This window comes from Amphiprion ocellaris, chromosome 3 (genome assembly GCF_022539595.1).
Source record: "Amphiprion ocellaris isolate individual 3 ecotype Okinawa chromosome 3, ASM2253959v1, whole genome shotgun sequence".
Lineage (NCBI taxonomy): Eukaryota > Metazoa > Chordata > Actinopteri > Pomacentridae > Amphiprion > Amphiprion ocellaris.
This window is the reverse complement of record NC_072768.1, coordinates 17876914-17890919: the sequence shown is the minus strand read 5'-3', so window position 1 is coordinate 17890919 and position 14006 is coordinate 17876914. Positions and strand designations below refer to the sequence as shown.

Genomic DNA, 14006 nt, shown 5'->3' with positions numbered 1-14006 from the left:
TGGGGATGATTTGTAGTAGGATCGCAATCATGTGATCATCAGCAGGCAGCTGACGTACTGTTCACTTGTTGTCATAGATACAGTGATGCCATGATACAGAAAGCTTTAACAAATTCGTGGATCCAGACTATAAGCCGCATCACTGCCAAAATTTAATCACATGGTCCTTGTGTCATTTCTGACCTTCCCTGAAAATTTTGTCTACATCTGTTAATCTGTTTTTGAATAATGTTACTAACAGACAAACAGACGGACAAACCAACACCGATCGTCACATAATTCCGCCGCGTTCCTTTGCGGAATAACTATAAGCTACAACAGTCACATTTTAAAAACAGCCTTCCTGTCAATTCTTTTCGGAACGCTTTCTGTGTGTAAATCTTGCAGAATTAAACTAGTTTACAGTGTACTGGCTCACTATGTGTGTACTTAAAATGTTAGCACTTATCTTTGTTCTTTACAGTGAGGAAAAGTAACGACAACAGCACGTCTCTTGACATCTCCCGTGCAAACAGCTTAACTGATGAGCTCGACTACATGAGTGAGGACATTCCCCTGCCTGTGGTGACGGGCAGAGCTCAGTAAGTGCAAAAAAGTTTCCTCTCTGCTCTTCCCTGAACCTCCCCCTTCTGAATTTCCCTCCCATCCATCATCCTGCACTGACTTCCATTCTCCAATCCATGACTTCCCTATTGGTCGTAGTACCTAAAGGCCTTTTGTCCGAGCAGAGAGCCCCTCCAGCTGCTCTCTAAATGTTGAACTCTCTTGAGAATTGAAGAGACTCTCAAGGGCCGAGGCCATATCAGGTACAGAGAGTTGTATGGGGGATTATCCCTTTAGTCTTGAGAGAAATGTCAAAGAAATCCCACTCAATAGGTTGTAGAACATGCTATGGTACGCCCTCATGGAACTGAGAATTCACTGTTGTTGTTTGCTGCGTGAACTGTGAGTGTATGTTGATGGCCTTCCTTCCTCCTATTGACCTGGCCAGATAGATTAGTTCAATGGTGTGAACCACACTGTAATTAGACTGTCTTTGTTTTTTGTGTGAGCATGTTGACTGCAACAAAAACAGATTTCCCCCAGCTATTTATCTACTAACTTGTGTCTTTACAACTGTATCAAGACACCAATAGTACCACACTGTGTTCCTACAACTTTAAACTGATAATACAAGTGTTTGCATAGAAGAAAAATGTTTCACAGACAACATGTCAACACTATTCTTTGACTCGAACCATGCAGTGAGTGTTAAACTGTGCTTCCCTCTGGGACCGAGTCATGTATGTGCTCATTGCATCCAGATTAGGTGTTTTCTGACAGATTAGACCAAGTCCTACAGAATGCAGAAGGGTTCATGTCCTACAGGACTAAATGCAGAAGGGCTCAATAGATTATGGGCTTTAAAGCTTGACTGCTACTTTGTATATGTGGTTGTTCCCGGTTATGAATGATAAATGTAGTCAGTTTTTAGTGAACATCTGCCACACAGTCATGCCTGAGGTGACAGTTCATGCGCACTGTCAACTTTGAGATGCTGTTTGTTGTGCTGCTGCATGATGGCATGCAGCACTCTGAATCCTTTGTATTGCATTTAAGCTTGTGTATGTACTTGTGGTAAACGGTTGTATGCAGACGTTTTGGGAAAATTACATGTTTTGTAGATTGTTGAATTAAAAAGAAGTAAATACAACACTGGCATCAAGCAGGAAAAAATATTATATTGAGTCTTCAAATGCAAATGCACTGTAACTTCTTCTATGATGAACTCAAAAGAATACAACAAATAGAAAATATGATTTTTTTGCACACATCCTGTGTTTAATAGCAATTTCCACTGGTGTTAAAGTCAGGGGACTGTGAGGGCTGCTGCAAAAGCTTCAGGCTGCATTATTTTGATGTGTGCTTTGGCTTATCATCCTTTCATAAAAATCATCACTTTTCAGTTTCATTTCGTTGACTGACAGCATGACACTTGTATTCAAAATCAGCTTTACTCCCCAAACTTGTGAACACGTACAAGGATTTTGACAGTCAATGAAATTACACACTTTAAAGTCGTAACTAGATATATTATGTGAGTCTTGACAGACATGGATGTAAACTTGGCTGGTTAGAGACATGAAACTGTCTTTATCTATGCATTTTCTTGGTCTTACTGATCTTATCTTGACTTTCATAGCTCCCCCTAACTACCATTGCTCTTCACCTCCCCCTGCTTTGTAAGCATCAAATTAGTTTCATTTTCACATCCTCATTCAGTTGCTTATGTGATCCCATGCTTGGTGGGTGTTAACACAAGGTTTGAAGAGTCAAGAATTTATAATGCTCTGGTAATATTATTAGCTGATGACTTTGCAAATCAGAATCAATTAAGCCAAGTTCAACCAGTTCTGCGTCTTCATAAAATAAGAGAACTTACAACAACATTCAAGAAAAGGATTAATTTTAAATGTATTTTCTGTGAGAGTTTATTTTGGTGGTTCCATTTGTGGCCAGACTTACTGCTCATTTAAAAGATATCTTTCCTACTTCATGCAGCATATTATAGGATGTATTCCCACTTGGACTGGATTTAATATAGTAGCTACACAAGTCTACACCTAGCTGAAGTAATAGGTGTTTTTGCAACTTATTCTTAGAATGCAAGTGTGTGTGAATGTCGGTCTATTCTCACAGATGTGCATTAATAGGTGTTGTTAGTAACTGAAAGGAGTATTCTTGCCTAATAGGTATTCTTCCCTCTCTGCTGGCCCTGCAAATCTACACTGGCCTCTGTCACTCATCTGCGTCTCTAACCTGCTGGTTTTTCTTTTTCACACTCTGCCCTCTTTAAAAATCTAAAAGCACAGACTAACACACAGTCATTGCCAGGATGAAAACCTTCCACAGTATTCATCAATTTCTAGTTTTACTTCAACACATACAGAAGGCAATAAAATCTTCTCCAACTACAGAGGTACATCTTGTAGCTTGATTCAAGTAAAAAATACAAACAAAACAAACTTTAATAGTTAAACAGAAGTTATGAGCAGCAGAATATGTCTTCTCTCTCTCTTTTGCAGACTTTTGAATTGCCCGTTTGTGGCACTGGTCCAGGACTCTTTCTCCACACAGCACTTGAATTCCACCAACCACTGCGCTAGCTTTCCTGCTGCACTTCTCTTTCCTTTTCTTCACCCCACTGTTCTCTCATGCATTCCCCCTGATCTTATCCGCTCGTCCGCCGGGTGCCGTGGAAAATGTAAAATTCCACAAGCAACGAGGCCATAAACAGCTACTACACAAACGCCTTTTTATCATAAAAAATTGATACTTAGAACAATTCTTTGATCAGATGTAATTAAAATTCTTCTTATTTTTATGTTTTTTATCCCTTTAAATGAAATTATTTCTGCCATAATCAATATTTATATTTACTATCCACATGGAGAACACATACAACTGTATAGTGTTTAAGTAGAGCATCCTTGTATTACGTGAAATGAAAATACTGTGAATGTTTCTGTGGATATTTTTATACATCAGTACTCTTGAAATAGCAAAGGCTCAGTGATTGTCTGTGCTGCACTAACTATTATTAACTGCTCTCAAATTGAATAATAATTATCGAGTTCATAATGATATAATTGCCGGACAGATGTACATAAACGTGTTGATAGGTTGCATGTGAGGCACAGGTGCTGTGCTTATTCCTGTCAAAATGGCAGACAGTGGTAAAACATGTTCAGGTGTGAGCTTGTCGTGAAAGAATACGTAAAGAAACAAGTCATGTCTAGCAATCTGTCCCTCATTCCCCTAACAGAAAATGCTGATGCAGGCAACATGCTGTTATAGTATGGCATCAAACAGCCTATTGCCTGTTATTGTAAGGTCCTATTTGTCCAAGAAGTTTCTGTAATTATTGTTATCATTACTACAGTTGCTAGTATAAGCATGTTCTCAGATTTTCTGCCATTTAATTCATAATTATTGCGAGCAGATGCCAGAATCATCTGGACATTCTTAAAAACCGCATCCCTATTCGTGACATCTATAATAGTCTGACAAATTTAATTTTAGCGTCATCACATGGCCTGGACACGTGGACCCATTTGGACACATTTTCTTAATTATCTTTTTTGTTGTGCATGTGTGCATGTGTGCATGTGTATGGTGTGGGTGTGAGATTTCTGGGCATTAATTCCTGAGTATGAGAGCGAGTCTTCCAGCTAAACGGGGACAAACAGTGTCTATTTGTATCCATTGCAGGACTGCTGTGGCCATAGCTCAGCTGTAACAGCCAAGCTCAGATTAGGGCCTTGCTGGGCACTCCCATAACAGCTGGTTTATTTTGCCCCTAGTGTCACGCCACCAAGGACAACACTGTCATTTGGCATCCTTATCTGGATCTCTGCAGACAGCTACCAGATCCACCCAGTCTGACTGAGGCGACTTACGCGCACCCTCGCTGTGTCAGTTTTCTTTCACTTTATATTCAGCAATATTCTGGAGTTTCTTCACATAATTAAGGCTTGATGTGAAACTGACAAGAGCTGGCACTTTCCTCAATTTAGGTTTCTGCTTGTTGAAACAGTTTCAATCCTTTATTACAGGGATCTCTATCACTTTAATTTCTCTTTGACAGTGCTGGCGAGAACATTCTGCTGTTTGTTTGGCTTTGCTGAAGCAGGCTACCACCAAAATGTGTGTGTGTGTGTGTTTGTTCACATGTGAAAGAGGCATCAATACAGCTGGCTGCGATGTCTCTGGGCTTCTGAAGAGGAAGTGGTGCAGGGCAGCGTCCACACGCAACCACGTCTTTTTGCTCCTCTCAACGCAAAACACACACAAGCACGTCTTTTCCCCTCAGAGAAAATAAATCTTTATTATTGCCTTGTTTGTTTGTTTAAAACCGGCTCACGGTGATTTATTGAATTTTATGAAATATCTCAAATAGAAAACAAACCACAGACACACACCGAACACAAAATACACTTGTCCCACAGTCATCAGCGTAGCTCTTCCCTTCTTATTGTAAACAGTTCCTTCGCTGTTTGTTTACCTGCCTCTGTGCAAATGAGGCTTGATTTTTGTACGATTCAGACAAACACTGATTTCCGCTGATTGTGCACATACATCAGAATGTGTGAGAACCCCCTGGTTTGATGTGATACTGTGTGTGTGTGTGTGTGTGTGTGTGTGTGTGTGTGTGTGTGTGTGTGTGTGTGTGTGTGTGTGTGTGTGTGTGTGTGTGTGTGTGCGCACTGTTTGCACTTTGATGATGTAAATTTCTGTTGACTGTTGAATGAAATCATAACAAACCCCAGCAGGGCTGCTGATCCTAAATCCACCCGGAGGCACATCGACATTTAGCCTCTTGCAGAATGAGTAAATGTTTCCAAGTACACTTCTTTGGCCCTAAACAGAGGAAGGCCTTGTTTTGCTGATTGCTGTAATTGTGTTCTTTCTCCCTCGGCTTTCTGCAATTTACTTTTTTTTCCCCCGTTGTGCTGCCTTGTATCTCAGCTGCTTCATGCTCCAAAAATTCTTCCTCTGGTTCTTTACTCCAGATCACTAATGTGTCATTTTGTGGCCTGAGGCGGTCCTCTATTTCTCCTGCTGGGTGTGGCCAGGTTCACGGCCCTCCTCCTCCTCCTTTTTGTCTCCTCTCAGACCTGTAAAAGCCAGCATGGGCCACCTGCAGGCAGATCTTAATTAGTTCCCCTCTCACAAGCTAGCAGGAGCTAAACAATGAAAAGCCACTGCAGCACCACGGGAGGGTTTGCAGGCAGACACACATGCATCATGGCCTGTCCTCTTCAAGTAGGGGCCTCTCTCTTCTGAGCAACTGGCATTCTTTGTGCAGAGCTCTGAACAAATTGACTTTTTGTCTGTGTGGCCTCTGTATGCCTGTCTTGTACACTGTACTCTGATATTGATGGCATGGAGGGGTGTTCCAAATATATAGTGTTTAGTCAAGAGGAAAAATCTAAAATGCATTGCTGTTTACTGACAAATGAGTCTTTTTAAACCTTGAATGTTGTCACTTTGACAAATGCTTATGAAATAAGTTCACTCCACAGTGTAGACCCCTTGTGCTCCACTTTGTGCTCCAAGACATGTGTAGACCAAAAAGTTATTTTATGGGAATTATGAGAGATTCAACAGCGAATCTACAGTGAAAATATCCATTAAATCCTCTTAATATTTTTGGCTTTGCTGCCAAGTATTAAAATGACAAAGTAGACCAGGCACATGCGCAAGTCATAAATGCACACAGACAAACGGATGAGGTAAGATCGGCCTCCTGCCCTGCAGGAAGAAAAGCTGCCCAGTGGTGCTGCTTTATGAAAAGATAGGAAAAGAAACCAAAAAAGAAAAGAACTAATTGTACCCCAGTTTCTTGACATTTTGCCAATTTCGAGAGCATAAAAAAAAGATAGAAAGTAGTCCTGGGGCAGTAAAACAGCCTCACGCTGATTCATATTCTTTGGGCAGCAGAGCTGTTCATGGAGGGATTCAACATTTAATCTCATTACAGACTCTGGCTTTTTATGTGGTTGCTGACCTCCTCGCTACCTTTACTCACTTGGATGTATTAGAAATGGCTTAATTGCTTTCACTTGGGCGAAATATATTCTGTCATAAATGCTACAATGAAGCTGGCAGTATAGCACACTTAGAACTGAGACTGGCTTCATTTTACAGTGTGTTGTTTGGGGTGCTGTGCTGTGATTTCTGCAGGGTGTACAGGCCTTTTGTCAAAACTTTAGCACGGATGATCATTGACCCCATTATGCCGTGTCTGCATATGGTAAAAGTGTTCATGAAATAAGTATGGCATTAGGGTGTTTGCTTTATTTTCTCAATCAGTTTCCTGAAACCACCAGAAAAACTTTTGCAACAATTTTCTTCATTGAACTTCAGTTTATCTTTCACAATGCCTTAGGTACAATATCACACCCTGCAAGGCAAAGTTTCCCTAGTCATCAGCTTGCACTGGAATCCAAAAACTACGGACCTGATTGCCAGCTTGGACTCAGAAAGCTCAACCCCTGTGAGTTACATTGTTAAAAAGACAGAACTGAGTCCAACTAAACAGGGGAAGGTTGTTTCAAATGAAGGTTAGTGACGGGTAGATACTTAGACCTGCAATGCAAATTTATGAGTGATAATATTTATTGGCAGATATTACTGACCAACACTGGCCTATCACAGATGTTTCAGTATCTATGTATATGTCCTCAATGTATATTAGTATACATTTTAATAAAACATAAAGGAGTAAAATCGGCCCGGTATAATTTAGAAATAGTGTCATCACATAGTTTGTTCAGCAGAGTAGCTCTTGTCAGTTGTTAATAATCTAATCAGTGTGTGCAGCGCATGTAGTAGAGTACAAATCACAGCTGAGTAGACTGTGGCGCAGGCTTATGAGTGTCTTCGCTGTAAGTGTCTGAATAGTTTGTGAAGTAAATGGCATCAGTGCTTTTAGTACATTTATACTCCACCTGTCCCTTATCACACAGGGCATCCACAAACTGCTTCTTCTTGTTCAAATTTTGCCATGGAGTCCGTAGTGTCCACTGCTCATGTGCAGTAAATCTGAACATGTTTTAGGAATGTAATCGTGCATCAATGATATTTAGGCTCCTTATGGTTTCTTTGACTTATATCCTGATGAAAACCTTATGAGTGAGAGTTATTCCATGTCACAATTGGCCTCTCTGAAAGAAACTCCAGTGTTACAGCTCTGCACTGCATCTTACAGTATTTATTTTTAGCTTTATAGAGCTTTCATAAATGAGAAATAATTAAAACTCATATAACATAATGCAGTAAAAGATGATACTGTATGTTGGATGTTTTTTTTGCTTTGTTTCCCACATTACACAATTGATTTTAAAGAGTCAGATAGAAATAAATGCACATAGATAACCATGGAAATAACGTGGACTCTGACCATGGATGTTAGGGTTGTGGTGCTCCCACATACACAAGATGATGCGGTTTGTTTTTTACCGTTCTGCCATGGAACACGATCAATAGCCACTGGAGCAAATTCTCCTACCAGGGCCAAAAAGAGAATCTGCAAACCATCTTTTATGACGTATACGTCACACCCAGAGCAATAAAAGGCATTTTCATGAAGTACTTAAAGTGTGTGCTGACTTGGGCTTGACACTGGCCATCCCGAATTAATGAAGGCCCTCATGCTGCTGTTATACAGGCCCGAAGTGTTTACTCCCCCTCAGTGGTGTTGGTGATTCTGGGAGGGTTTTATGGCGAAGGACCATCAGTGACTGGAGGAATGGCCCACTTTATGGCCTCTCACCGCAGGTTGGAAAATCCAGAGATTCAGCAGGCAAGCACTGTATATTTAAACCATCCAGACCAAATAAAAAGACACTCTCACTAAGATGATCTATAACTGCTGCATCCTGAATATTTCCTAGTCTGTGTGTGTAGTGGCTTTAAAAGATAAGAGCACCACTTTCAGCTCCATTAGCCTTAAAGAAATCTACCTGTAGTGCTCACAGTGGGGGACTGAAGTGAGCCCATAACGATATGCCAGTTTGGGAAGTATTCTTGGGTTTGTTGTGGTAAACAAGATGTCATAGTTTAGCATTCTTCTCTTGCTGGGTTATGACATTGTCTTAAAATATGATACTGTGGACAAGTATGTTGTTTTCCATGTGTTTTTCTTTAAAATGTGAAGTCCAAATGAGGCAGAGGGTTTACAGTGATGCAATATACTTATGATCAGGGATACTTCTGTTGGTTCGCCGCTCAAAACGCTTAAAAATCATGACTGTCCCATTTATGTATGTCGGGTCACTCTAATACTGTCTGAGCAGCCACTATAAAAGTTATTTCAGAGGTTTGTGATTGGAACAGAATTGCAGTGTCGGGTTTTGTGTGTGTGTGTGTGTGCATTTAAAATCTGCTTTTCTCTGCCCTGCATCACTGTGTTTTTTGGCATCGGTTTGTCTTCTTCGCTCGTGTGGACGCCGTCACCTGCACCGCCACAAATGAAGGCCCTAAATATGACGAAAAGCAGATAATGGAAACGGAAAATCTACTCAGGAAATTTCTGTTTTCACAGCATGGCTCACTGAGCAGCTCTGTGACGTCATCGCTGCTCTTTCTTTTGTTTAGGGGCAAGATAATTTTAGGAAAAATGTTTGTTTTGATTAGATTAGAGGGCTGATAACTATTACACACTCACAGGCCAAAGTGAATGACAATTACTGTTTTTGTTAGCTGCCTTCATAATTTAAGTGTTTCCATCCAGGGCTTTGTTTGGCCATTTGGGTTTATTTAATTAAGTTTCTGACGATGGCTTGTAGCATTATAACATTGAGGTTTAAACTAATGAACCAACATAATTATCCAAAATGAACTTATTAGGGTCCTATTAATGCGAGTCAAGATAAGGAAGCTTGCGTATATTTTTTTCCACACAGCCGTAAAAAAAATGTATGATAAACTCCAGATCATTTTGGAATGTTTTGCATTCAGTTCCGTTATATATTGCAAAATCAGATTACTTAATGAAGAGAAATGGACAAAATTACACAAATCTCTAAAGAGGAGGCCAACAAGAAGTTAATGCCTGTAATAAAGACTTCGGATCTATACAATTAAATGTTCTGATTAATAGTAGTGTAGTTATAATTGTAACAAGTGATTAACTTGACTAAAGCAGCCTGTGTTTTGTAAAACAAATGGAGTAAAAATTATTTTACTGTGAAAAAACACAGAAAACATTAACACAAAGAAGAAAAAATAGATTGAAATGCATTTTTTTTTCAGCATAATAGCTTAGACGCAGAAAGAGTGTCCCAGTACTGTTGAGAGCATAGTAGGACTGTTAAAATTCACCGCCTGATGCAGGAAACCAGACTGTGCAGTTCTTAAGTGGTACAGGTTTTTTTAATTTTATGATACATTCTTTACTTGACTGGAATCCTCTAAGAAGACTCCTGCACACAATAATAAGCACTGTAGTTTCAGTATTCTAGTCTAAGTGTTGTTGCACAAATTTGTCTATATTTAAGTGTAAAGTGTGTCAGCCATGATTACAGTGTGACTGTGTATTTCACAGACTTCCCAGTAGTCCTTGCATTAATCCTAGCAGCTCCCACTTAGACTGTAGAGAAATCAAAGTAACGCCCAACCCAATCCCTACTTGGAGGATTCCCAGACTTGGTATAGATGCTCCCCTGTCTCTTAGAGGTGTTCCTCCCCCTCTGCTCCAATATTAGAAGCACCTGTATAAATACACTCTATCGTCTTGTGTTTGTGTGTGTGTGTGTGTGTGTGTGTGTGTGCGTGCGTGCGTGCGTGCGTGCGTGCGTGCGTGCGTGCGTGCGTGCGTGCGTGCGTGTGCGTGTGCGTGTGCGTGTGTGTGTTCACTCCACGTTCTCCACTTCCTCCTCCCCCTTCTCCTGTACAGGGCTCAGTTTCTTCTTCACTCCTTTTAATGAAAACAGTAATCTGCAGCAGCACCTGAGTGGCCTGTTTGTACAGTCAATCCTACAGCCTTCCACGGCTCTCTTGGCCACCTTTTTTAACTCTCAGCTCTCGTGCTCTCAGGTTTTCAAATGGGCCTGCCATGCCATTTGATGTGGCTCGGGGGGGGTTTATTCAGGTGTGGCGAGTCTGACGACCGATGTTGCCACCACCCAGCCTCTGATGTTGCGTCCATCTGCAGCCAGGTGCTGGAGCTCCGTCAGAGAGCCCAGTGTTCGGGACCCGCGGATGAATAGAGGGCCTATTGATGGAGCTCATCTGTGGGGCTCTGTGGTTTCTCCCCTCTTCCACGCAGAAGCAAGGGTATACGGTGGACCAGGGCGTTTACCTGCTGGAGAGGAGAGGGGTTGACTAAAGGGGAGCTGGCCCCGGCTTTGACCACAGGGGAACTTATAATATGGTACATGTATTCGTGTGTGTCCACATGTCCCCATGTGTTTGAAAGTGTATTCACCCTCTCTCGGGCTCTGGCTAAGTGCTGGCCCCACCTGTCTGAATGAAGCCCACTCTGTGTGTTTGCACTAAGGCTGGGTTCAGGTCAGCGCAGGTTGAGTCGACTAAAATCAGCCGCCTGACATCGAATCAAGGATACGGCCTCTGATTATGAGGTAGGAGGGTTTGGGTGTGTTTTCTTTAGAGGTGTGATTGTTTTTAAAATAAAAAAAAGACTTCCCTTTACTTTAGATAGTAAGAAGTGGGTTATTTATATAAAGCTGACATTAAGATATTTTGGTTGGCTAAAATTACATAAAAATATGTACTTAATGGCCAAATTTGGAAGTGAAATGAAAACTATTCTTTAAGGAATGCTCTACCATGTAAGTAGCTTCCCTGCAGACTTGTATTACTTTTAATATAGACTTTCTGTATGCTTTTTACATCTTTAGCACATCAGCAGGTCTTGAAAAATCTTCAAATGTGTGGAAATCATTTCCCTAAAATGATTTCTGTGTCTCAGAAAGCACTTAATTTTGAAATTTCCTTTACTAAAGAGTGCCTAATAATGTCTGTGGTTGTGCAGGAGATTTATTATAATCTTTTCTTGTGAAATTTGCAGGGTCAGGACTATGAAATCTGTAGCAAACTCTGTTACTGCTGCTGCTGTGATACCTAAGACGTGGTAGTGGTATAGATAAGCAGAAATGACAAATAATTTTCTTGTTTATTAACCCATCCGTCACTTTTCTGCTACTTGTCAGGGTCCAGACAGTCACATTAATTTATGATATAAAGAACAATTTAACTCAGTACTGGGAAGTACTGAAAAAATGTAGTATAAATGCCCATGAAATTGTACTCCATAGATTTTCTGTGAAAGCTATTAAATCCCATTTTGTCATACTAAAAAGCTCTAATCTTAGACTTCTCACTAAATGGTGTGAATAAAATAAAAGCAACAATTCCAAGTTAGCTGACATGAAGTTATGTGCACACATCAAGATTTCTTTTTTCTTTTTTTTTTTTTTAAAGAATCAGTGTGAGAATCTTCATTTTCACCTGAAATCTCATCCTGAGAACTTTTCTTTATCACGCTGACCACGGCGACAAACAGCCGAGTCAGTTGATCGGCATCTGCGTCTATCACGGCACCATCGCCAGGCTTTTGTGTTTTGCACGTCTTCTAGGCAACACCCTTCATAACCCCACACATTTGCAGCTTCACCACAGAGAGTACCCTGGAATTTGGCACACGCTTTGCTTCTTAGAGACGCGCAACCACAGGAAGACTGCGGTTGCGTTTCTAACTAGATGTGGCATTGGAAGTTTATCTTACATGTGACATCTTGGCAGTACGAAGAAAAAGATAAGCAGTGTCGAGGATTAAAATGAAAAGAGAAACAGATTTTCTTGTTGCTGTATGTCGTACAGTTACTGTAGTCGCAGATAAAGAAGCAGTCAGCAGGTTATCAGTCAAGACCTTAAATGCCTCTGGAGCCAGATGTTTTAAAGCAGGAGAAAATAAGAAAAAGCAGTAAATCGTGGAAGGGGACCAGGTAAGCTTTGCCTCTCCCCTCTCATATACCCTTCCTACTACTCCGCCTGTGTATTTTTTTTCCACCGCTGTTAATCGGAGCCATATAGAGCCCTGTTCTTAATGAAAGACCCCCCAGGGGCCGCACTGGTAAATGAGACTAATAACCCCCTAAATAAGTCTCTTCTAGTGCTGAAAGGCTGGTCTCTTTATACTGCAAGTGTATATGTGCTGTAAAGTCTTTTCCAGCCTACTACTGTAATTTTATGGCTCGGTTTTATTCTTTTCTTTCAAAGCCTGTCAGAGAATTTGGGAGGGAAGTCAGAGAGGGTGTCTGAGGATCAAAGTGCTGCCGGCCCTCCCAGTCTGAGCTTTTGGAAAGCAATAAAAAATACATACAATTTAAATAAATATCTGGCATGTTGTATTTTATTGTTTTTGAAGAATTAACTTAAAAAAGAATGTTGTTTACAAAGGTGACAAATATGCTCTTTAAATGTTATTAGCCTAAAGCGAAGGGTGGGTGTCTTTATAAAGACGTGTTAGAAAATTCATGCAATAAAATCAAAATGACATATTGAGATGGTATAGTTTGAGATTTTTATACATGAGAATATGTTTTTTTTTTTTAAATACTTTAGATTTTACTGAATTGCTCATTTGCTGAAAAAAGGCAGATGGGTGATTTCACATTCCAGTCACAAAAAATCACAAACTACTAAATTTTAAGATTCTCATACAGAAAATAAAACCTTGCATCTAAAAATTGTAATTCAAATCATGTCAGAATTAAATATTCTAGACAAAACCATTGTTGTGCTTTATATTCCCATGTTGCGATCTACTGTAGATACAATACACCAACAAAGATCAAAATTTTTAACAGTACAACTATAACAAGACCTTCAAAAGCCTGGATTTGATAATTAGGGCAACACACAGTTGAGTAGTTTAATCTTATCGTCGTATCTTAGGTGATAATATTATTCCACAGTTTCCTCACAGAACTACTGTACGTATATTTCCGACATGCTGATGTTTGTCAGTTAGGGCGGCACAGTTACACAAACTGTTTTGATCTGAGTCAGAGGATGGGGGCGGAATAAACTGCTGAAATATCTATGACATAGAAGTGGTGTTTTTAAGGACACATTTTGGATATAATACATAATAAAAGGCTTTAGTATGAACTATACAAATACCAGTTTATTTATAACACAGCAGTAATTCTTCAAAACCAATGTTACAGGTTTTTAAGATGTAGATTTTTTTGCAGTTGTGTATTTTTTTATATAAATATTTATTATTCTTTAAAAGCAATCTAATGTTTCACATTTTGCCTACAAGCCTTGTTTTTTATTTTATATATTTTTATTGTTGATATTTCAGCATATTCTCCTCACTTGTAAGAATTAAAGCCTGGCAGTAGAAATAATTAAACCACTTTTCCAACATTTTTCCTGCTAAAATAGTCAGTGGTGCTAAGCCTAAAAAGGCTGCAGAATAACCTTTGAAA

General features: G+C 40.0%; 1 protein-coding gene across 1 annotated transcript in view; it reads left to right on the top strand.

The window, feature by feature from the left end:
• kcnq1.2 (potassium voltage-gated channel, KQT-like subfamily, member 1.2) overlaps positions 1 to 14006 on the top strand; it is a 181385-nt gene that overhangs the window by 46776 nt on the left and 120603 nt on the right. Inside the window, exon 14 of the mRNA XM_055009487.1 lies at positions 464 to 581. Coding sequence (XP_054865462.1) covers positions 464 to 581 — 118 coding nt within the window. The remainder of the gene's footprint in view (positions 1 to 463; positions 582 to 14006) is intronic.